The sequence below is a fragment of the Vicia villosa genome, linkage group LG4 (genome assembly GCF_029867415.1).
Source record: "Vicia villosa cultivar HV-30 ecotype Madison, WI linkage group LG4, Vvil1.0, whole genome shotgun sequence".
NCBI classification, from domain to species: Eukaryota; Viridiplantae; Streptophyta; class Magnoliopsida; order Fabales; family Fabaceae; genus Vicia; species Vicia villosa.
In genome coordinates, this window is record NC_081183.1 from 131,025,993 (window position 1) to 131,052,976 (window position 26,984).

General features: G+C 35.0%; 1 protein-coding gene across 1 annotated transcript; it reads left to right on the forward strand.

Moving 5' to 3' along the window:
* Window positions 1–6,067: 6,067 nt before the first annotated feature.
* On the forward strand, window positions 6,068–26,747 carry LOC131595226 (phospholipase D zeta 1). Its single transcript, XM_058867526.1, has 20 exons — window positions 6,068–6,548; window positions 7,625–7,726; window positions 7,861–7,976; window positions 8,072–8,213; window positions 16,271–16,441; window positions 16,553–16,726; window positions 17,196–17,438; window positions 17,556–17,672; window positions 18,832–18,971; window positions 20,498–20,647; window positions 20,956–21,112; window positions 21,209–21,739; window positions 22,146–22,256; window positions 23,722–23,868; window positions 23,953–24,150; window positions 24,222–24,323; window positions 25,179–25,310; window positions 25,390–25,455; window positions 25,983–26,044; window positions 26,140–26,747. The coding sequence occupies exons 1-20, from the start codon at window positions 6,303–6,305 to the stop codon at window positions 26,384–26,386; spliced, it is 3,354 nt and encodes a 1,117-aa protein (XP_058723509.1). The 5' UTR covers window positions 6,068–6,302; the 3' UTR covers window positions 26,387–26,747.
* The last annotated feature ends 237 nt before the right edge of the window (window positions 26,748–26,984 follow it).

Consider the following 26,984-nt stretch of genomic DNA (forward strand, 5'->3'; position numbering starts at 1 on the left):
GTGTGTGGTCTCATAGAATGGCAACAAGAATGTACATATCTTATATCCTCTTTTCCAATCTTCTTCTGAAGGGCAAACCTTATAATTATCTTCATGAAAACTAAGACTTACAAAGACAAGTCGATACTTCAATGCACTTTGAAGCATCAAATAAGTAGAAATCCATCTAGTGGAAACATCGTAAGACAAACCAGCCGAAGTTTCAACACCACCAATGAGTTTAATGCATTCCTTGAATTTTTTCATTCTATCCTCAGAGCCCTTCACATATTTCACACTTTCCCTAATCTTTTCCAATGCGTCATTAAGTACTTTTAAACCTTCTTGCACAATCAAATTTAAAACATGTGTTGAGCAACAAACATGAGAGAAATCTCCCTTAGCTAATAACCAATTTTTTAAGATAAGTTGTCTTTTCAAGTGAGCTTGCATTACATCATTAGCAGAAGTATTATCTAATATGAGTGAAAAATCTTCTTCTCAATTCCCCAATCCAATAAAAATTCAAGAACCTTTTTTGACATCTCAGATCCCGTATGTGGAGGAGGCATATGACAAAAGTTTAGAATCCTTCTCTTTAAATTTCAGTTAGAATCAACATAATGAGCAGTCAAACAAATATAATCTTCACTTGTACAAGCTGTCCACATATCAGAAGTTAATGAAATTCTAGAGGGAATATTAGCTAACTCTTTCTTAAGAGATTTTTTCTCTGTCTTGAACATTTCATAAACATCAGACTTAGTGGTATTTCTTGAAATAGGAGAAAATTCAGGGTTCAAATATTTCATCAAATCCCTAATTTTTCGAAACACCGTAAATTTATACGGCAAATCATGTGCATTGATTTCAGCATCACCCATTGACTTAGAAACCTTTTTATCTATTGTAAGATTTTTGAGTCTACCTTGCAATTCAATCATTACTTGACCTACATCAGCGTATTTGATTTTAGTGCACTTCTTCATATGACGATTCAAAGTCGTGGTATCATAATTCCTATCTCCACCCTTTAAAATATTTGAACAATCGTTGCATTTAGCCAATAGATTCCCATCTTTATCCACCCCAACTTTAGTAAACACTTTCCAACAATCGGCACTTGAAGTTTTGGCCTTCTTAGACTTAGGCAAAACATCACCTTCAATAGTTTGATTCTCCAAATCAACCATATTCACATTCACTTCATCTACAATTTTATTACCAACAGTTTGTGAATCCATTTCAAGTTATTACCTATATATTCAATCATATTGAAAAGTTAAGACATATAATAAAAAGTTAACATAGCATTCCTATTAAATTTTCACCAATACCAATTTATCAAATATAAATTGCACAGAGACATACAAAGTTGCCATAGATATACAAACATAAGGTTAAATTTATCCATACAATACGAAGATATCAATATAACTTTAACATATCTATTGTAAGTTTTTATTGTATGTCAACTTTATACATAGATATTTGTTAACATATCAAATATAAGTTTAACTTTATATGTCTTAACATAAATATTTGTTATGTTTTCAATACCAAGTTATGCAGATCTATGATAATATTTCATGAAAATTTGTTATCATAAAAAATATATATAATATAAATCACATAGAAAATAAATAAAATCTCCTTGTTCATACATATATGTCCAACACTATGATAAGCATCATGGTACCATTTTTTTCCTTGTCAACATCGTCCAATTCAAAAAAAGATAAGAAAAGGACTATATTCACACTACTTGTTCTTTCTGTATTGAAATTGAAATCAAGGAGTTTTATCCACAAGAAAAGAAAGATATGCTTTGTTACTCATAAGAGACCAGAAACTTTTTCTAAAATACCATGTTGCCAAAGATAAGTTGAATCGTGAGGTAAGCATTTACCTGAGCGTTGCCGCCGACAAAGAGAGGTGATCGCACAGTCGGTTTGACTTGATTTCACAGAGAGCATAGCCGCTGAGAGAACCAAAAGACGTTTGCTTTTGCTTATGGAAGGTAGAGAGGTAGAGAGTGAACCCTAATTCAATTTGTTAATGGGTCGGCTGTTTCATTTTATATGTGCCATATCATAATTTTTTATTTGTTCTTAAAAGGATGCCCGCGGGCTTCCTGTGGCCGATCCACGTCTGCCCCATTATTTTATAGGGCGGGGTGGACATACTTAAATATGCGGGTTCAAAATTCAGGCTCGGCCCGCAACAAAATGACGGGTAAAACGGCCTTTCCCCACAGGCCGGACCCGTTTTGCCAACTTTAGTGATCAAACATGCAGAAGGATTATTTCTTAGTCAGAGTACCTATGCCAACGACATTATTGCTCGAGCAGGCATGACCTCATGCAAACCATCTTCTACTCCAGTTGACACAAAGCAGAAGCTCAGTACCTCTGTTGGCACTCCATATGATGATCCTACATTATATCAGAGTCTTATCGGTGCTTTGTAGTATCTCACATTTACCTATCCTACATGCATGCTCCCTGCACTGAGCACATGCTTGCACTGAAATGCATCATGCGTTACGTTAAGGGCACCTTACAATATATTTGCATTTCTATCTTTCTCCCATCGAGACGCTTGTTTCCTACACAGTTGCTGATTGGGGTGGATGTCCTGACAATCATCGATTTACTTCAGGTTATTCTGTTTTTCTTGGTGACAACCTAATTTCACGGTCTTTCAAGCGACAACCCACACTTTCCTGTTTCAGTGCAGAGACTGAGTATCGGGGCGTTGCTAATGCGGTTTTAGAATCATGCTGGCTCCACGACCTTCTCTTGGAGCTTCATTTTCCTATTTCCCAGACTACTCTTGTGTATTGTGACAATGTTAGTGCTATCTATCTATCTATCCGACAATCCTATCCAGCATCACCGTATAAAATACATTGAGATGGACATTCACTTTGTTTGGGAGAAGGTCGTTCGTGGTCAAGCCCGAGTTCTTCATGTTCCTTGCCGACACTAGATTGCCAATATCTTCACCAAATGGCTCCCTAAAATTCTCTTTGATGACTTTCAGAATAGTCTAAGCGTCCGTCAACATCTAACTTCGACTGCGGGTGTATGATAGAATATGTATTTATTTGTTAATAAAATATGTATTTATATTTGTATATAAATCCTACGTCGACTATAACATGTAATGAACTCAAAATCTTCCTATTTATAAAACAATCTTCGTAGTAGTATTCTGACGCGGTTGATCTTAATATGTTACGCATACACAATTTAAAATTCTAATTCTCACATTTATGATAATCTCACATTTATGATAATCTCACACTTATAACCTTATTAACTTTGTCGTCAAAATACTTGCAAGTATATCCTCCACATTATGAAGACCACCTCTTCAGAGTTTATAAGAGGCATCAACAGTATCAATAACACTTGAAAAAAGATTTTATCATATCAAATTTTGTTTTCTCGGATCCATTGGTTAATATCACATGAACTTATATGACCAAAGCAATTGTTTGGTAACCATATTTCTTTTACACACTTATAATATTTGTTCACTAATTTATAATGTTTTCCAATGACTATTTACATAATATTTAGCCTTTCAACTTTTATATTCAACAGCAAGGATAGTAATTATAAAACCTCTTTTATGTCACTTACTAATTATTAAGTGTATTCTATTTGTCTCAGATATAAGCAAAGGAATATTCATATATTAATCAGTGGCGGAGCCAGAAAAATTATGAAGCCTGGGCAAAATTTAAAGACTGCAAATTCACGTTGTATCTAATATATAAATAGTCATCCATCAAAATTTTAAGACCGCAAATTCACATTAGATATAATATATAATATATAACTATCAGCTCATATGTATTGCCTTTGGTAGTATATTTTTGTGTGAACCCACCAGTCTCCTCTTACCTGAATATATTCCAAACCATAGACAAATGCAATAAAGAGGAAACTTAATACGTTAATTTCATGAATGCAATCAATACATTGCAACATCCTGCAATTTATAAAGAAAATAATCACAACTAAGTTGATATTACACTCACATGGACACACGCACAAACATCTAGGGTGATGATTCACTTGTTCCATGATAACATTCAATGGTTTGATCAATGAAATTCAATATGAACAAGAGCTATTAAGATTTAAGAGGAGTAACTATGATGAGTATGTGAATCTTCACACATACAGATTGTGGCCAAAGAATAAATTATAGATTCAACATAACTTAAGACATGTTAATATTTAACTGTAATATAATCAACTTGTTTTAAAGGCAAAATGCCATTCATCATTTTTTCTTAAGCAAAAAGTTAAAGTGAAGTATAATACATACAGATCATGGCCAAATAATGTATTATAGATTCAACATAATACTTACATTAAAAAAATTAGTGTCAAATTTAAGCAGATGAAAATGCTTACATCAGCCACAAAATTTATGAATAACAGACCAGATGCAAAACAGAAATCGTGAATCAATCAATAACAACAATTCAGCACCATAATTCGTAAGAAACAGAAGCGAAAAACAAAAAAGAAACTTGGTTGAGGCAATTTATCGAACACTTAGTGTGCAAGTTGCAAAACGGTGGTAACTACAATAATTCGATCCGAATCCCATGGCCAATGTATGTACAAAAATAACCAATTACAAACACACTATGGTCAAGCAATTCATCAAACACTTAGCAGGCAGAATACAATTTACAGAAATAAGCTATATGTAATGCTTATTATGGGTATAACTTTTGAAGAAGAAGAATATTTGAGGCTACTTATAGAGAAATAGTGTTTATGATAAAATGAAATCTATCGGATAAGAATGAAACAAACCTCCTTCGAGTTTATTGGAGCCAATGAAGAGTGAAAAAGAGTTGTCGTCTTGTTCATCAATCATCATGTTGATGGAGAGAAGAATTCCATAGAAGTGATTCGAGGCGGGCGAGCCCGGGCAGCTGCCCTACCTGACCGGGCGCTGCCTCCGCCTATGTATATTATGCTCTTAAATGTAAATCAATTAAACCATTTTTAATCTATTAATAACTTTTTTCTTACAAAATTAGTTAATTAAAAAACTATTATAAATTATTACTATAGAAATAAAGACAGAAAAAGGAAATGGTTGATTAAGAACATAAAAAGAAAGTGGTTGGTCTATTGCACTTAACTTTAAATGCATTTATTGAAGAATAATTTGTCTTGGGCTAAAAATTCAAGCAGTCGACGACAAAGCAAACGAAATAACGTACAATCATCAAATTAACGCGCCATCGCAAACGCAAGTGGTCCAATATGAACCACACATTAATTTCCTCTTTTTTAAGGCATACTAGTATTTATTTCTAATAACAAGTCCATTTAGACGTCTTCGATTAGCCATTAAAATCAATAAAAAATAAGTTAATCACTCTTAATTAAACATAAAACAAAACAAAAGTGTAAATCTTAATTTTCTGTGCATTTATTTCCGAAACAACTCTTAGATTGCACGAAAAGTTTAACAATAAAAATAATTTAATGAAGTCCTTCTTCATAACACTAATCATAATTAAAATAATCCTAAATCTTATCTCAATTAATAAAATTTCAATTCTATTAAATTTTAAATTATCATTCTCTGACACTAATGTTTATATCCGAAATTTTAAATAATAATTTGTGATTAAAAAATGTGTCATAATAACTATGTTGATATTTTAAATCCATGAAATCTTATTTACATAATTATTAGAGAAAAAAATAAATTTACAATGTAAAATATGTTTATACCATAATAATTTTTAATTTTATTTTTAAAATACTGAAATAACATAATAAATATAATTTTTTTAATTGATTATATATTTTACAGAAAGAATGCACTTTAAACTCTAATTATTAACTAAAACATCACATTTTAAAGGCAACTAAATGAGATGTCGGCCTTGCATACTGTTACTTACTGCGACACGTTTTTCAATCATAGTAAAAGAAAACTTTTTGATAACATGAAAAATATATTCAAATTTATTAATTACAATAAAAATTCAAATATATTATAAAAATAAAAAATATTAGTTAAAAAAAAGGTAAGATGGCGAGTGAAGAAATCAAACTTGCGCACTGGTTTGACGTTATTCATACACACACAGTTTCAACTCTTACACCTTAATTTCCCTATTCTCACGAAAACTAGCGCTATTCTTCTGTATCAATTTCTCTCTCTTTTTCTCTGAATTTCGATTTCGATTTCGATCCGAATCGATCAACTACACATCGTTGCAGCTCCTTCACTTCCCTAATCGTTCTCTAGAACTGGCGAATCCACTTCCGATGGCGACGGAGAAGTTAATGGCCGGCGGTGGCCCGCGCTACGTTCAGATGAAATCGTCTCCGCCATCGTCTCCTCCGACGGCTGATATTTCATCAAGTCTATCGTTTCGACACAGTGCCGCCGGTGATATGTTTCGGATTTTCGATGAATTGCCGAAAGCAACTATCATATCTGTCTCTCGTCCTGATCCTAGTGATATCAGTCCTATGCAACTCTCTTACACCATTGAGGTTGAGTATAAACAGGTGCGGTTTCTGTTTCTCTTTTTCTCTTTTTCGTGATTTTGTAGAATTGTTCAAAAATGAGGAAGAAGAATCTCTGATCGCAAGTTCTGAAGCGAATTGCGTTAACTAGAAGCTATAGGGGATTTATAAGGAATTGAATTCTATAATTATAATTTGAACCTAATTTCTTCCTTTCACACTTTGTATATGTATGTACTCTAGTATGAAGATACTAACACAAGACACTGTACTCACACACCAGTGTAGGACAAAGAACCTATGAAGCACGTACACTCCGAACATGACCTCGCCAATAATAATTTGAAAAAATTAACCAGTAATAATTTGAAAAAGTGAATAAATTAAATGTAATCACAAGTGTCGGTGTATGTGTCCGACACTGACAACACCTACGCATATACAGACACACCTTTTTTCCGAGGTGTCAGGTACTTAATAGCAAAGAACACATATTAGACACTGGACATGCTTTCACTCGGAAGTGTCAGTCCTAGATAGTGTACGTGTTTGTATATATGTGTATGCAATTATGTATGTGTCTATAAGGTATATTTACATGATGCAATTGTTCCTATTTTACATAGTTTCAGCCTTGGATTTTTCTGTTGGAGTGAGAGGGTTTTAAAGGGAAAGATCATGTCTTTCTAGTAAGCATTCTCTAATTTAATAAATTTTTTGAATGAAAGTAGTAAGTTGGTAGATTATCATGAATTCTAGTCTTTAAATCCATTGTTTATTTTTATAAATATTGTATAAATCTCTCAATAAGAAGATATGAAACTTTTACCTTCTCTTGCTTTTTCCTCCAGATCCTCCATCCAAACATGCACTGAATTTAATTTTTCTTTCTTCAAATGAAAATATCTGATTTTGCATATGTTAATCTGGAATTCGCAACTAGCTCTGCAGTTGTTTAGACTCTTTAAACTTGAAGTATGTGTAGGAATTTTTATTATGGGAGACAGACAATGTAAAAGTGGAGAGGAACAATGTTTTTAAACCTGTATTGTCCTCGTCTATTTCATCTAGTCCTCCTTCATCCTGGAGTATACTCACATCTCCCATTTTCATTTCAGTTCAAGTGGGAGCTAGTGAAGAAAGCTCATCAAGTATTTATTTTGCATTTTGCGTTAAAGAAGCGTGTCTTTATTGAGGAAATTCATGAGAAGCAAGAGCAGGTAAGCAATGTTGTTTATACTGATTTTCATTTGATTGCTTATGTTTAAATGGTTTTTGTATTATTTGATGATATCATGCATATCTAGCAAAGTTTGGATTTTAATATAATGATCACTGAAACCTCATATTAAAGGTTAAAGAATGGCTTCACAATCTAGGAATTGGAGAACACGCTACTATGGAACAAGATGACGATGAAGGTGACGATGAAACAGTTCCTTTACAAACTGATGAAAGTGCTAAAAACAGGTGATACCCGGTACTCAGCTTTTATCGTAGCACTCTTGCAATTGAAATGTGTTAATTTGTGGTCATAATTTGCTATAACTTGGATTTTGGTACAGAGACGTTCCATCTAGTGCTGCTCTTCCAATTATACGGCCAGCTTTAGGAAGACAGCATTCTATTGCAGACAGGGCAAGAAGTGCAATGCAAGGGTATCTGAATCACTTTTTGGGAAATATTAGTATTGTTAACTCTCCTGAGGTATGCTTTGTGCTTGAGTTTTTGAAAATAGCTATCTGTTATTTATAAAGACATTATTCTTTTTATACAACTGTCATCGCGGTTCATTTTTTTTTATTGGCTTGATCAAGACCGCAGTCATTGGTTGGACTAGTGAGTCACTAGTTGAATAGTGTAAGAGTCCCACATCGGACAATATATGACCTGAACATGTCCTTATAAGTGGGGGCAATCCTCACCCTACAAGCCGGTTTTGTAGGGTTGAGTTAGGCCCAACCACACTTCTTAACATGGTATCAAGAGCCTCGTTTAAGATCCGGTGGGCCACCTTCTATGGTTTCCGCTATCGGGCCACCCGCCATTTATTTCCACGCTCCAGTTGTCTAGTCCTGGGCGTGAGGGGGTGTGTAAGAGTCCCACATCGGACAATATATGACCTGAACATGTCCTTATAAGTGGGGGCAATCCTCACCCTACAAGCCGGTTTTGTAGGGTTGAGTTAGGCCCAACCACACTTCTTAACAAATAGTTATATATATAAAATACTTTCAAAGCTATTTATAACCTATACAATTCCCAATTAAAAGATTCCAGGCAAAAAATACATCATACTTTAATATACATTCACAATTTTTAACTTCATAGCTCTAATCTAGAGTATCATATCATTTATAGCACAACTATCCCTTCTTTTTTAACAATGAATAATTCATCTTTTTAAGAGAGTAACTGCTCAACAAAATTAAGAATCATATACAATTTTTTCTTGTATTGTTAGAATCAAATTCCAATATTTATTATTAGGATTAGAATTAGAAAATCATAGCAATTAGTATTTATTGTATTATTTCTATATTCTATTATAAATAGAGGCGAGTATAGTCTGATTTAGACTTGAAGTCACAAATCAACAGTCTTAGAGCAGGTTCTGATCATGTGAGTAGTAGGGTTCTTTGCAGAAGCTGCCGGCAAGCTTCCATACTTTTCCAGCGCTTCTGCATCTCTTTTTTCGCAAGCCTCTTAAATCGAAGACCCTTTTCTGGCTTTTCATTTTCCAAAGACACATCTTTTCTCTGGTGGACCTTTTTCTGGCTTGTATCTGTCACCGTAGGCACCTTTGTGATCATACTTTTGTCTCCAGCAGCCACATGAAGTACACTGTCATTGGAATAGCCACGTGTCATCTAGTTATCCACCACTGTATCATCCTATCGGCATATCTTCAAATTCTCCAGCGTGTCATCCTTCCGGTGTTCAAAATTTCTTCTGCCATCATTGACTCTCAGCCGGTCAACATTTCCACCTTGTTGTGCTCGTTCCCTGTGCTTCATTCAATTATTCTCTTTTAAATTGGTGTGTTTCTCTCTGCACACAATTGTGATTCAACCAGTTTGTGCATTTTCCAGTGGGCCTCATTCCCAAAAACCACCATAGCCACCTTCAGAATCCTCCGACAAACACAACTGTCTTTGCCACAATCACGTTCAGCCGCTCTACAACTTTCTGGCTACAGTCCTGATGTTTCTATGCACCCGTTGTAACAGGGTTAACGATTAGCATGCTTTAGTTCCGAAGGGAGTCTTAGAATCAAATCCCAATATTTATTATTAGAATTAGAGTTTATTATTGTTAAGAAATGCGGTTGGGCCTAACTCATCCCTTCAAAACCGGCTTGTAGGGTGAGATGAGTTAGGCCCATCTGCATTTCTTAACATGGCATCATAGTCTCCTTGTTTAAGATTCGTTGGGCCACTTGCTATCAGGATTCTGCTATCGGGCCACTTGCTATCAGGATTCTGCTATCGGGCCACATGCCATTTATTTCCATGCTCTAGATGTCTAGTGGCGTGAGGGGTGTGTGTTAAGAATCTCAACATGTGCTTATAAGTGGGGGCAATCTTCGCCCTACTAGTCGGTTTTGTAGGGATGAGTTAGGCCCAAGCCCAACCGCATTTCTTAACAATTATTACGTTTAGAATTAGCAAATCATATCAATTTGTATTTATTTTATTTATTCTATATGCTATTGTAAATAGAGGCGAGTGTAGACACACAAAATCACTCATTGAACATTTCTAATTTCATATATCTGTTATATCACTTTACCTACAAGATAGTGAAAACTTATTCAAAAGATAAAATAAAAGTTAAAAATTGAAAGAGGACAATTAGCCTATTTTTACACAAAACTGGTCGTACTCCTCTTTTCACTAGTCTCATGCATTTTTCTTCTGGTTAGTGATTCAGAGTTCAAATCAGTCATATGACTGATTTATGGCGAGGTCAGTTGGACCGTCTGATCCATGTTGGTTTTTGAGTGCGGGTTCAACTGGCTGCTACATTTCTGATGTACAGTAACTTATAAGATTTGATATTAAGCAGGGACAATTCAATACTTTGTTCAATCAACATATGAAATGAATGCAATTTCATCAATTTAGCGTTGATGATGACATATTGTACTGTATGCATTGGATCCTTGATGTCAAGGTTTGCAAATGTTGGTCTAATTAATTAATGAATATACTGGCTATACAAACCATTTATCATACAAAGCATACATATTGACCGACAGTTAGCCTTATAAGGGAAAAGTTTAAAAGGAAAAGAAGAACTGTGTTTCAATACTACTCTGGTATCAGTATAACTTGATTTTGGATATTAGTTTCTGTAGAAGATTAGCACATATCAAATCATAATCATTTGATTTTGATTTGTCAAGCTGTTACAAAACAGTGGTGTAAATAGATTTATTATATTATTGTCATTTCCTTATTTAGGTAGCAGCAATTATAGGAAATTATTTCTCTGTTTAATAGCATATTAGTGTACTGTATTCTATATATACCTCACAATGTAACAGTTCCAACATCAATGAAATATACAACATATTTCTATATGGTATCAGAGCACAAGATCTGAACCATCTCTAAGCCTTGAGCACCACCCATGGCAGATACTAAAGCAGAAAATTCAGCCAACAGTTTGGCTGAAGGACATGCTCTTCCTATCACTGGTCACAAATTGAATGGCCAGAATTATAATCAATGGGTGCGCTCAGTCAAAATCTACCTTCAAGGAAAAGGGAAGGAAGGTTATATCACAGGAGACTCCAAGTGTCCAAAAAATGGGGATTCCAACCTTGAAAAATGGCAACTAGAAAACAGTCTAGTAATGTCATGGCTGCTAAACACCATGACAAATGAAATTGGAGAAAATTTCTTGTACTATGACACTGCCAAAGAGATGTGGGATGCCGTAAAGGAAACCTACTCTAATGTCGACAATACATCTGCAATTTTTGAAATCAAGAGCATACTCCATGACTTGCGCCAAGATGACCGCTCAGTCACAGAGTATTTTAATACTCTCAATCGTCACTGGCAGCAACTGGATGTATATGATGAAGTTGAATGGAGCTGCACAGAGGATAAAAAGAAGTACAAAGAATTGGTGGAGAAAGATAGAGTCTACAAATTTCTATTAGGTTTGAACACAGAACTTGATGAAGTTCGTGGGAGAATCCTTGGAACCAAACCTCTTCCAAAAATTCGAGAAGCATTCTCGGAAATACGAAGAGAGGAGAGCAGGAGAAAAGTGATGCTTGGAAAATCCAGTGCAGCCCCATCTGTAGAAGGATCTGCAATGGCAGCAAGGGGAGATCAACGATCTTTCCAAAAGAAAACTCGCCCTTGGTGTGACCACTGCAAGAAACCGGGTCATACCAAAGACACATGCTGGATCATTCATGGAAAGCCATCAGAGCTAAAATGGACCAAAAACCGGGACAACAGAGGGAACACAGCTGAGGTAAATTCTCACTCATCACCATTCAACAAGGAGCAAATGGAAGCCTTACAAAAAATGCTTCAACAAACAATTGGTACAGCTACTGTGGCACAAAAAGGTAATTTTTTGCATGCTCTAAACACTAGCAGGGGAAAACAAAAATCATGGATTATTGACTCAGGAGCATCTGATCACATGACTGGAGATTTGACTGTCTTTGATAGCTATTCTCCATGTCAAAATAATTCGACTGTTCGAATTGCTGATGGTACCCTTTCTAAGGTCATGGGTAAAGGTTCAGTCATTATTTCGCAAAATATTACTCTTAGTTCAGTACTGTATGTGCCTAAACTTGATTGTAACTTGCTGTCCATCGGTAAACTTACAAAGGATTTGAAGTGTATCACTAAATTCTTTCCTAACCTGTGTGAATTTCAGATTTTGGAGTCGGGGAGGACGATTGGCAATGCTAAAGAATGTGCTGGACTCTATATCCTTCAGGCTGAAGCATCTAAACCGGAATCCGAGGCAACCTCTTGCGCTGTAGTTTCTGCATGTAGTGAAAATTCTGCAATGTTGTGGCACTATAGACTAGGCCACCCAAATTTTATGTACTTGGAAAAAATGCTTCCTAAACTATTCAATAAAAATCAGAAGTTGTTTCAATGTGAAATTTGTCAATTGTCCAAACATACACGCAGCCCCCACCCTCCTCAACCCTATAAACCTTCCCAACCTTTTTATGTTATTCATAGTGATGTATGGGGACCATCGCGGGTCAGAAATGTAACTGGATCAAGATGGTTTGTAACCTTTATTGATGACCACACACGGATCACTTGGGTCTACCTTATGAAAGACAAATCGGAAGTTGGTAGGATATTTGAATGTTTCTATACCATGGTGCAAACACAATTTCAAAGCAAAATTAGAGTGCTTAGGAGTGATAATGGTCGTGAGTACTATAATTCTACACTAAGCTCATACTTTACGCAACATGGAATAATACACCAAACCTCATGTGTGGATACACCTCAGTAGAACGGGGTTGCCGAGAGAAAGAATAGACACCTCCTAGAAGTAACCCGATCTCTCATGCTAGCTACAAATGTACCTAACCAGTTTTGGGGAGAAGCTGTCCTCTCTGCAACTTATCTAATAAACAGAATGCCTTCCCGGATCCTTAACTTTCATACGCCCTACTCCACTCTCCAAACCTTATACCCAACCAATTGTATCCTTACATCTATTCCTTTGAAAATATTTGGATGCACAACCTTTGTCCATAATCTTGATCCCCAACGCAGTAAACTTGACCCGAAATCCATTAAATGCATATTCCTCGGCTACTCTCCTCACCAAAAGGGATACAAATGTTATTCACCTCAAAACAAAAAATTCTACCACACCATGGATGTAACCTTTTTTGAGAATCAGCCATATTACCCCAAAGTTGGCATTCAGGGGGAGAACACCTATCCAATTGAAGTGGTAGAATCCCAACTTTTGGAACTTGAGCTAACTGAACCCAAACTCACTGCAGAAGCATCAAAACCTACACCTGAACCAAATAAAAATGCAACAGAAACTGCAGAACCTACATGTGAACCACAAGAAACTACGTCAGAAAATGTAGAGGAAATTGCAGTAGAAACTGCAGCCCCTACAACAGAAACAGCACCAGGAAACAATGTGAAAGTATACTCTAGGAAGAGCAAGAAGGGAATAGAGTCCGGCACAGCTCCATGGCAGAACCAAGAAACCTCCAAGACTCTAGAAAATGGCGTTCCCTCAGGTAATACTGCTCCTAACTCTGTGAATGTTGATGATATTGATATTCCTATTGCTTTGAGAAAAAATGTAAGATCCTGTACCAAACATCCCATTGAAAGATTTGTATCTTATGGAAAATTGTCCCAAAGTTACAAGACTTTTGTAACAGCTCTTGACAATACACATATTCCAAGCAACATCCATGAGGCACTCCAAAATTATGAATGGGCAGCAGCCGTAACGGAAGAAGTTCAGGCCTTAATTAAGAATGGCACTTGGGAGATCACAAGCCTACCTGCAGGGAAGAAGCCGGTAGGATGCAAATGGATATTCTCCATGAAGTATAATGCAGATGGGAGTGTAAATCGGTACAAAGCTCGACTTGTAGCAAAGGGATTTACTCAATCATATGGAGTAGATTATGAAGAGACTTTTGCACCGGTGGCAAAACTAAACTCCGTTAGAGTTATTCTCTCTTTGGTTGCAAATTTAGATTGGCCACTTCATCAACTAGACATCAAGAATGCCTTCTTAAATGGTGACCTAGAAGAGGAAGTTTATATGCATATTCCTCCTGGACTTGAATCATCCAGCATCGCAAATATGGTGTGCAGGCTCCGAAAATCCCTTTATGGCCTCAAGCAGTCTCCAAGGGCGTGGTTTGATAGATTGACTCGAGTTGTCAAGAGAGACGGGTTCAACCAATGCCAATCAGATCACACTATGTTTGTTAAACACTCCATGGAAGGAAAGGTAGCTTTGTTTATTGTTTATGTTGATGATATTGTTATTACAGGAAATGATTATGATCAAATTGATCATTTAAAGGGACTCTTGGCAAAGGAATTTGAAGTTAAGGACTTGGGACAACTTAAGTATTTTTTAGGGATGGAAGTTGCTCGAACAAAGGATGGTATCTATGTATCACAAAGGAAATACACCCTTGACTTACTTAGAGAAACTGGAATGCTTGGGTGCAAGGCAGCTAATACACCAATAGAACAAATAAAAGGAAGAGAAGATGAAAGTCCACCAGCCGACAAAGATAGATATCAAAGTCTAGTTGGGAAACTAATCTACCTATCTCACACTAGGCCCGACATTGGGTTCGCTGTAAGCTTGGCTAGTCGCTACATGTCAAATCCAACCGAGTCTAACATGAAAATGGCGAATAGAATCCTCCAATACCTCAAAGGCACACCAGGCCGAGGCCTCCACTTCAAGAAGAATTTAAACAGGGACGTTGAAGTTTATACAGATTCAGATTGGGCAGGATGCTCCACAGACAGAAAATCGACTACAGGTTATTGTTCATTTGTGTGGGGGAACTTAGTAACTTGGCGAAGCAAGAAACAATCTGTAGTGGCGAGGAGTAGTGCAGAAGCTGAATTTAGAGCTATGGCCCTAGGTATCTGTGAAGGAATGTGGCTTAAGAGCATGCTAGATGAAATCAAAATTCAAGTGAACCATACTGTGAGGTTACTATGTGATAACAAAGCTGCTATAAGCATTGCAAAGAACCCAGTCCAACATGATAGAACAAAACATGTGGAAATTGACCGACACTTCATTAAAGAAAAAATTGATAATAAGATTATAAGTATTGATCATGTCCCATCATGCAAGCAAACTGCAGATATCTTAACCAAGGCTCTTCCAAGGAATACTTATGAAAATATCAAATCCAATCTGGGTATGATAGACATCTACCACCCAGATTGAGGGGGAGTGTTGAAGATTAGCACATATCAAATCATAATCATTTGATTCTGATTTGTCAAGCTGTTACAAAACAGTGGTGTAAATAGATTTATTATATTATTGTCATTTCCTTATTTAGGTAGCAGCAATTATAGGAAATTATTTCTCTGTTTAATAGCATATTAGTGTACTGTATTCTATATATACCTCACAATGTAACAGTTCCAACATCAATGAAATATACAACATATTTCTATAGTTTCATTATAAAGGCAGCCAGATTAATGAGGATCCCACCATTGTGTGGCGGGGATGATCAGATGGACACTTTTATACCCACTATAAGCTGAATGCTTTTCCATTTACACTAGGTTACTATAAGCTGAAGTCTATGCTTCTGATTTTATGATTTAGTAGTGACAGCCAGCTTCATGAATCTGTTTTGACTTTCACATAACACTGTTGTGATTCTGGATCTGGTCATGAAAATAACCTTTCCACTCACAGGGCTATGGTTGTTATGATAGATCCCTCTCAAACCCCCCAGTGGTTGGACTTGGAGTCTTGTGTACTGGGCTGCCTAGTGCCTCCATTAGGCTTGAAATTTAATGAATTTCTGGCACTTTTTTGGCTACTATATGCAACTAAATGTAATATGTTGTATGGTATGGACTTTGGAACTTGACCATATTTCCGGTCGAACTCCGTGACTATTTATGTTCTGTTATTAGCTTTTTGTTCTATGTTTGTTGAATTTGTGTGTGTAGTTATGGCCCCTAGACAATTTGTTTACAATATGCAGTTGTATGATTTAGGTTTGCAAGTTTTTGGAGGTGTCAATGTTATCTTTTTCACCTGAATATGGCCCTAAGCTGAAGGAGGAATATGTGATGGTGAAGCATCTACCTAAAATTAAGAAGGATGAAGACTCCCGAAAGTGTTGTTTGTCCGACTGTTTTAATTGTTGTAATGACAATTGGCAGAAGGTAATGAATTATTTTATGACCTGGAAATTTAGTGGTATCATTTTAATTCTAACCGAGTAGCTTTTATTATTTTGTATTAACTTCAGAGTTATCACTTTCCTGTTTGTATAGGTGTGGGCTGTACTGAAACCTGGATTCTTGGCATTGCTGGCACATCCTTTTGATAAACAGCCGTTGGACATTATTGTTTTTGATGTACTGCCTGGCTCAGATGCCAACGGGGATGGCCGTTTATCATTAGCGATTGAAATGAAGGAACGGAATCCTTTACGGCATTCGTTCAAGGTGTTTATTGTTTCTTTGTAATCATGAGCTTGTGCTTAAAAGGATTTAATGCCAATTGTTATTGTTTGTCTCCAATATCAAAATCTTGAGCAAGTCTCCCATCTGGTCCTTGAAATTTTTTTAGAATATCATTTTGGTTTGATCCTCAGTTTCAACATGCCACAATTTTAAGTAGATTAGTGAACATCAAATTGATCCTCAAGTGATAAACTGGGTTGTGAGCGGTATCAATTTAATCCTAGTAAACAGTAAATTTGGGACATTTATGTAAAGAACTTCCATTTTGAGGACAAAGCGGATCTGTTGATCTTTTGAAGACAAAATTGTTATTCCAAAAATGTTTTGAGGATCAAAATGAGGGTTGTTCTAATATTTTTACTAGTCATTAGCTGGCTTGTGGATGTTATCTGATATATGGTAATGATATACAGAGAAAGATACTTTCCTAACACTTAATTGAATACTTTAGGTGACTTGTGGAATCCGAAGTATTAGAATTAGAAGTAAAAGTAGTAGTAAAGTTAAAGACTGGGTCGCTGCAATTAATGATGCTGGACTCAGACCTCCTGAAGGCTGGTGTCATCCTCATCGCTATGGTTCTTTTGCTCCTCCGAGAAGCTTAAATGAAGATGACAGTCAAGCCCAGTGGTTTGTAGACGGGCAATCAGCATTTGAGGTCATTGCTTCTTCAATTGAAGATGCCAAATCTGAGGTTTGTCTTTTCAGTGCCATAACATTTAAGACCTCTTTCATGATAGTTTAGTTTTATCATAACAGATAATAGTGTCTGTTTTCAAGTTGCTGTTTAATGGTCCAAAGATTCATGCAGATATTTATCTGTGGGTGGTGGCTGTGCCCAGAACTCTACCTACGGCGACCTTTCCAAACTCATGCTTCATCAAGGCTTGATAATCTGTTGGAAGCAAAAGCTAAGGAAGGGGTTCAGGTAACTTTTAATTGGAACTTTTTTTACAATGTCTTGTCAATTTTATCCAAGACACTAACTTACTGAATTACCTTTCTTATTAACTAATTGAAAATTTTGAACTGTGAAGAGATGATTATGGCCATCCCTAAGATTTTAGTATGATGTTACTTTGTTGGCTCTCAGTTATCTTATTTTCCTCTGTTTTTTGCTTTAATAATGGCATATTTCATATTCCTCAGATATAATAATGGCTACTTTTTCCCTTCTATTATTCCTAAATTATTTTCTACAACAAAGCGTCTTCTAATTAATTTTGTGTGTATGGCAAGAGGATTTGAACATTGAATACATCTCTTTGTAGTATCCATTGGTTGTGGGGGGTTTGCATTACTTTTTTGCTCATTTTCTTATTATCCTATACTTTCATGTAGGTATAACCAAGTTAAACTTTTTGTCTATTTTTCTTCTCTTTATTTTCTTTTTGAAGAATTTTTCTGTCAAAAATATTTGAGTCATTGTTATGGGTATACAAGGACACTTCAAAAAAATGTCTGAGACTATTTAAGATATGTATGTATTGATGCTTATTAAACAATGTAGTTGATCCCACATAGTGGGACAGGGTTTGGTTGTTGGTGTTGTCAAACAATGTGATGCTTAAAGTCCTGATAGGGCGCTTTAAATTAAGCTGTGTCACAGTATCTATTAGCTATAACCAAGTTAAAGTTTTTGTCTATTTTTCTTCTATTTCTTTACTGTTGCACCTTATTAGTACAATTTTTTCTTTTAAAAAAGTATTCGAGTCATTGTTATGGGTATGAAACATGGACACTTAACAAAATTCTGTCAGTAAACTCCCCTCTCCTGGTAGAACAGGTGGCTCTTTAATATTTTGTTTGTTTGTTGAGACTGGTTGAAGGTATACACACAGACACAGCTAAATAATTTAATCTTATATACATGTTTATGGTTTCAGAATGTAGAGAAGCCAAAAGGTAAATAAATTGAATTGTTTAATTACTTAAATGTTTACCAGTCCAGTCACCTGAAGATCAATATTTCATGAAGGATCTAAGTTCCTTGTGTGCCATCTAGTTGAAATATACTGAATTGCTTTATTTCCATGGAAGTGTCGAGATTTGCATGAATGCTCTTTTTTTTTTTTATTTGTTTACAGATTTACATTCTTCTCTACAAAGAGGTGGCTCTTGCTTTGAAAATCAACAGTGTCTATAGCAAGAAAAAGCTTCTTAGCATTCATGAGAATGTGAGGGTATTACGCTATCCTGACCACTTTTCTACTGGTGTTTACCTGTGGTATGAAATCACCGAAAACTTTATTTTTCTTTGGTTTTATGAATAAGAGCATATGCTGTTAGAATATGAAAAATATCGCATAATATTTGGGTTGTTGCTTGGCATTTTTTAATTAAATATCTTCTGTTTTCTCCTAAAATTTATTACCATACTTGTTTATGTTTGATATTAGAGCCTGTATCATCCTCCATGACCTATCATGCACTATACCGCTAGCTAACGAGTTCCCTAAAGTCTTGAAATAAACTAATAATTTTATGAGGAGTACTAGCAACATTCTCTCTAACACGTAGGCTCCACATAAACTTAAGTGAGACCCATATGAATTTCAACTAATACAAGAGTGTCTGTTGCTAGAATACTTTTAATTTTATTATTCCCATGATTCTTTTCTTCTCTTCAGTGGTGAAAAAATTCAGGCCATCCTTAGCTTCTGGCTATCTTAGAAGAAGTTTGACCTTGGCAATCCCAAATGAAACTATCATAGATTTTGCTTGGTATCTGATATTCTAGAATATTTATGAATAAGTTGTGATTCATATAAGCCCCCCATCCCCCCATTGTGAATCACAATGCTTCAAAATATTATTTTTGGGATATTTGGAGAAGTTTTAGTTCTTGTCATTTATAACTGCTTTCCAGGAAATGTTCACTAGTGCTCATTTTGTAGAGTTTATTCTTTCTTGGTTATGTAACATTCAAGTCAACTCTAAAAATGATTTGTGGAGCGTATATTATATCTTTCTTACCAAGGGTTCATTTGCAACAAGCTCAAAGCTTATTAAGCTTTCGCTTGAGGAGGAATTTTATATGTTAGAACGTGGAACAAATATCTCAAGATTTCTGAATTGTAGTATTGTAGCAAATCTTAGATTGTCTCTTAGGATTGACTTTATATATCTTTAAGTTTCATGATTTGTTTCCTTATATATTTTAAGATTAGGTACTTTTTAATCCCGGTAAAATCATGACCATCCAACTTTTATCTCTTAAAATTTTGTTCGTTTTTAGTCTCTGCATTTAACAAAAACTACTTGTTTTAGTTCCTTTGCTGGGACTGTGGTATTTTATAGGCATTAAGCATTTTTACATGAACTAAAAATGAATGATCTTGATTTTGTTGGAATTAACCTCATATTTAACCCTTTGCTTAATTTAGGATTTGTATGAATTTGGGTTAGTGCTTAGGCTCCTGTATCACGAAAGACTATAATCACCATTCAAAGTCATTCTCCCTTGTCTTCCTTCCTTTTCTCCTTTCTTCCTTGTTTAAAACCTTATAACTTCAATACACATATTCACCAACATACACATAACACATGTATGTCTATATGTGTGTTTGTTAGTCTGTGGGTATGTAAGTATCTGTGTGTGTTAGCCTTGTGAGTATGTGTGTGATAGTTTGGTGTGTGTTATTTGTCAGCCTTGTGAGTATGTGTGTGATAGTTTGGTGTGTGTTATTTGTCAGCATATATCAATTATGCTACACTTTTTTGTTTCTTATTTCTGCTTACGAATATACACAGGTCACACCATGAAAAACTTGTCATTGTTGATAATCATATTTGCTTCATCGGGGGACTGGATTTATGCTTTGGTCGATATGACTCGCCTGAGCATAAGGTGGGAGATATCCCTCCACTAATTTGGCCTGGAAAGGACTATTACAACCCAAGGTAAATTTTTTGAATAGAAAATAAAATCACCTAAAAGCTTTATGCAAGAGTCCACTTGGCCATGCCTGAAATTGCTAAAAGTTTCATATAAAATTTTAGAAAAAAAAAACACTTTTACTATTTCGAAGTGTTTTGAGAAACACTATAAAAATTGTATGTGACACTAGAAGGCTGGAAGCAAACTATCAGCTGTTAAGGAAAAGATATTGTTGCTTCTATTAAGGGATGTGTCGATCATCATTACTTTGTCATAGATCAACTCCTGCTGAACATTATTCATATATTCATTGCATTTTCAATTTTTATAGAGAATCTGAGCCAAATTCATGGGAAGACACCATGAAAGATGAATTGGAACGTGAAAAATATCCTCGTATGCCTTGGCATGATGTTCATTGTGCCCTTTGGGGACCACCTTGTCGTGACATTGCTAGGCACTTTGTTCAGCGATGGAATTATGCTAAGGTTAGACTTATTGTACAATTGCATTGAAGTCTTGAGGCATTCTGATCCTTTTCCGATGTTACTGATAGAAATTAATTAATTAAATTTTTACATCAGAGGAACAAAGCTCCATATGAGCAAACAATACCACTACTCATGCCTCAACATCATATGGTTATTCCCCATTACTTGGGAAGCAGTGAGACACCGATCGAAATTAAAAACACTGTCAATGATAGAGCCCTCAAGAGAGAAGATTCATTTTCCTCATCTTCCCAAGACCAAGATATTCCTCTACTCCTGCCTCAAGAGCCAGGTGGGTTGGATGATCCTGAAGGAGACCCAAAACCAAATGGGCTAATCTCCTTTCTACATCACCTTGACAAGCCTAGAAGGATCAGCAGTGGCCTTCCTTTCTCATTCAGAAGATCCAAAGTTGCAGCAGTTGGTCCGGATACACCAATGAAGGGTTTTGTTGATGATCTTGACTCTGTGCATTGTCATGAGAAAACTGCTCATGATAGAGTGGCTCACGTTGATTCACAAAATACAGATCTTGAATGGTGGGAAACACAAGAACGGGGTGATCAGGGAGGTTTTGCAGATGATTCTGGACAAATTGGTCCTCGAGCTTCCTGCCGTTGCCAGGTACACTGTTTCCATAGTGATGAAGTCTCTGTGACCTACTTAATTATATCTGTTCCAATGACTTATGCATTTGTTTTATCTGTGATATACCTTTTATATGATCATCTCATCAAGAGGTTCTTTATAGTGTGTAACAAATGCTGGTTTTGTAATTAAAAAAATTTATGGATTGAAACCAGATGTTTTATTGCAGCTCTTCCCTTTGATAATATTTTTTTGCGACATACATTCTAGGATCCACAGGAAGTGATATTTCATATATTGCTGGAAAATTGTCTTTAAGATGGGGCATTATTATCATCTAATTGCTTTTGTTATTTTCTTGTTATTTGTGTCCTGTTTTTTTTTTTTTTTTTACACTGGCTGCTGTATTTTCTACCATTGAAAAATAGACTTTAATTGATAGGTTATTAGGAGCGTAAGTCAGTGGTCAGCTGGAACAAGCCAAACTGAAGAGAGCATCCACAATGCTTATTGCTCCCTCATTGAGAAATCTGAATACTTCATCTACATTGAGGTATTGACTAAACTTCTGCCTTCAATGTGATACAGTTTTTGAAGACTGACGGGTGTTTCAAATGATCATACCAAAAGTGGTTTTGCTTTGTTATTATTATAACTATATATAATTATAACAATAAAACATATCTGGAAGGTGGCAATTTGGATTGAAAATAAGTACAAAAGAGTAGGGGTGATTATTACTTGAATGACCGTACAAGTATTTAGTTTTGAACTAAAATACTTGTTCTAAGCAATTTGAAACTCTTGAGTTTCTGCATAATATCCCCGTTCTTAGGATTTGGCTCCAGTATTTTTAGATGCTCTTGTTCAAGATGATAATTGCATTTCATGCTTAAATGACCGTGGCATTTGTTATGCTACTTTATTTGCTTGCTTCTGCAGCTCATTTTAGACATTATTCACTGAAAGAACTTAATTTCTTTTCAGTATTAGTACTGGCTTTTCTGGTTTTGATTCAATATAGCCCGCTTATATAATCTTATATAAAGTTATGCTCTGATTATAGAAAGGGTTTTACATCTCTTAATCTTAACTCTGCTTTGTTTATCTTCTTACTATGCTATAGTAGTCTTTCTGAGTTTTGAGATGATTGGTTTTTTCAAATTTAAGTTTACAAGTTTTCAACTTCTTTTCAGAAGGAAAATTGACCTTTTTTTAAATAATGGTTGGGATCATGTTTGGAAATATTAAGTTAATCCAATATTATTGAATTTAGATAATCATAATTGCTTATGAATTTAATTGATATACACTGGTGGTGTAAAGCAGTTTTACACCGTCAGTTAATCATAACCGTCAGGTTTTTATAACTGTTTGACTTTTGTTTTAATCACATTCAAAGTATTACATAGGAGTGGTTGTGATGTATTGATTGTGTAAAAAAATTTACACCGAGAGTGCATATCAATTTATCTCAAATATTTACAGGAAATTCTTTATTGTTGAACAAACCAAATTTAAGTTTGAATTAGTTTATTATTATTGTTATATGGATTTATGCAATGAATTATGTATTTTACTGCTTTTAATTTGTTTTGAAACTTGATAAACACCACATCAGTTTCAGATTTTAAAAGAGAAAAGTCTCATACCTGAAATTATTTGGACCTTTTCTTTGCAATGCTTTAGTTTTAAGACAGTTGATTTAGATGATCAGCTTTGTTATTTTAATAATGATTCCAATCTTCCTACAACTTGTAAAATACATTATGTGCTGCATTTCATGGACATGGTAATAGATATTCTGCTCATATTCTGCTCCTACCCCCTTTAAATTTTTATGCTTCTAAATTTTCAAGCTGCTGTGAAAAAATTTCTAGCGTAAATGATAAAAGGTTTTTCTAGCTTAAATGATAAAAGGTTTTTCTAGCTTATAGGGATGTAATTCGTTATCTCTTCCTAAATCTGTTCTGGACATTCTCTGACCTCTCTATTTTATCTTTGGGAACTTGTTCCAGAATCAGTTTTTTATCTCAGGTCTTTCTGGAGATGATATGATACGTAATCGTGTGTCAGAAGCTTTATATCGGCGGATTAAGCGAGCTTATAATGACAAAAAAACTTTCAGGGTTATAGTCGTCATACCACTCCTTCCTGGATTCCAGGTTCTAATTAATTTCTTTTTATTTTTTCAACAATAAAAAATATTGCTATTGCATGAATTTTGGACTTACTTCTCTGTTATCTAGGGGGGGCTTGATGATGGTGGGGCAGCATCAGTGAGAGCTATAATGCATTGGCAGTATCGAACCATTTGCAGAGGGCAGAATTCTATCATACATAATCTTTATCAGCTTCTTGGTTCCAAAGTACATGAATACATCTCCTTTTACGGCTTGAGGAATTATGGTAAACTCTCTGATGGTGGTCCTGTGGCAACCAGCCAGGTAATTTTTTACATCTATGGACTTTTGCCTGAGCAGCTCTGGTCAGCTTAATGACGGACACTTTTTTGCAGGTGTACGTCCACAGTAAAATCATGATTATTGATGATTGTATAAGTTTGATTGGATCTGCTAATATTAATGATAGGAGCTTACTCGGCTCCCGGGATTCTGAGGTACAGTTCCGAGCCTTTTTCCTTAAACATACTCTAAAAGTCTGGTTGGTTTTTTTCGGTTTTATTTCTGATTAACTCCCAAGATATCTCTTATTTCGTGCGCCCTTGTTGTAACAATTTTTATCAATGGTAATTCTTAGATCATAGAAGCAACATAATTAATATCTAGTTAGCTTTTTCTCTTTTCTACAAATTTAAATATTTATGTTCATTTATTACTTTGAATTTCTTTCACAATATTACTCCTTCCATTTCACTAAGCATTTATAACAATGACTTGATAATTCAGTAAACTTAGTCCACTCATTAGGTAATTTATTGTTTTTCTTAAATATTTGTGAAAAACCCTTAGACAACGCTTAATTAGTAATAGTTTTTTACTCAGGCCTAACTCATTCATACAAAATCAGTTTGTAAAGCACAATATACCATTTTTTATCAACTCTTTTCAGGCATTTTTTTCAATATGGGACTTAGGTTTTTTCAGTGTGAGTGTGGGGCTTGGTGTGTGGATAATTTGGTGAGTGGTTCGAAATTCTTATGGATAGAATCTGATACTATATTAGATTTTCATGTTGGAACTAAGTAATTCTTACAAAACTGACTTGTAAGATGAAGAGTGTCACTCTATAAATTCTTTTTTGGATCTTATCTTTTTTCAACATGTAACTAGTGAAAGAATAATTTCAACTAACTAGTAATCATTATATAGCCAACTTCCCTTTTCCCCAATAAGTGCTGTTAATTATTATTTTTACATTTGAAAATATTTAATTTGACCTTTTAAATTATATATGAATTCATAACTGTTGTATCACCTTCTGTCCTTTTAACTGTACCACATATGGATTTCAGATTGGTGTAGTTATAGAAGACAAAGAGTTGATTGATTCATATATGGATGGAAAGCCTTGGAAGGCAGGGAAGTTTTCTTTGAGTCTCCGATTATCGTTATGGTCTGAACACTTAGGTCTCCCCACAGGAGAGGTTAGTAATTTACCTTTTTCGGAGTTTAGTTGTTTCGTGTGCCTGATTAGTAATGATTACCTTATTATATCTAACTCAGGTCAATCAAATAATGGACCCCGTTATTGAGTCTACATACAAGGATATTTGGATGGCAATAGCAAAGGTAATTATTTTATGAGATGATTTGAATTGTTTGAGAGATTACTCTCAACCTTGCTATTTATAACCAAGTGATAACAATCAAATATATAATTAAATACCTTAGTTATAGGGATAAAACCAACAAACCTAACCGTATAGAGATATTTACTCAATAGAACATGATTAAATCATATTACATTATCATGTTTTTCAGTTTACTGGATACCTCTTTAGATCTCAATGCTTATGAATAACTAAATAAGAAACAATACTTCAAGTTATAATACTGATAATTATCGGTTGAATTTGTGATTATGTGTAAAAGATGAGAGACAAATATTATTGATTGAGTAATGACTATTGACTTGATACAAAAGATTTAATACTAATCTTTATTTATATGGATAGATAGACTCAATCCTAAATCATGAACAAATCACGATAATAATAGCTAATATCAATCTGATACTTCGAAATACTTTAAATTTATATAAAAGATATTATAAAATATTTTTTAGTATTCTAACATTGGATGGATATGTTTTGCAGACAAATACTGCAATTTATCAGGATGTATTCTCCTGTGTACCTAATGATCTGATACACACTAGGTATGTTGGTGTAATTATTGTACATTTTTACTCTCTAGGTAAGTTTTTTCTGTTGTCTTGTCCTAACATACATCATAAACCTTTTGTATCCGCAGACTGGCTTTCAGACAAAGCGTGGCTTTATGGAAAGAAAAAATTGGACACACTACAATTGATTTAGGAATAGCCCCAGAAAAACTAGAATCCTATCAGGATGGAGATATCAAGAACACTCATCCCATGGAGAGATTAGCATTAGTAAAGGGTCATCTTGTTTCTTTTCCCTTGGAATTCATGTCTCAGGAAAGTCTAAGACCTGCCTTTAATGAAGGCGAATACTATGCTGCTCAAGTTTTCCATTGAATACATTGTCGAGTACACAGCATCTTATTTTTTATACGGGAGATTTGTAATTAATTATTTGCAGAGTTTCTTTTTATCATAATTCTGCAAATGAGTTGGGAAATTGGAGTAGGGGGTCATGATGTGCAGAGAAGGACAAAGTTGGGAGGGTGAGAGAATGGAGAAGATGTTGGAGAGCAACAGAGAAATTAAGTGAGCAACCAAGAGGATAGAGGTCGGAGAGAAGTGAGTGCTTGAGAGATTCAAATCCATATTCTTGTAGAGAATGTATCTGTAACTGGTTCACTGTAAAAATCCATCTGTTCACATTTTATAGAGGAAATAAATCAAATCAATAATATATGCTGATTACTTTCCATTATATCCATGTTGTTTGTTCTTTTGTGTTTCCTGCTCCTTTTTCTGGAAGTTTTGTATTATTCTTAAATAGAAGCTATATTCAATCATGCATGGATGTGTATCAAAAGTATGTTTTTCTTTTTAAAATTGGATACTCCATTTGGTTAGTAAACTTTGGAGATTGTGAATGAATCAGGTTTATTTGCAATAACTTAGGGTAAAGGAAGTCATGGATTTGTATGATATGTGCATCAGAGGA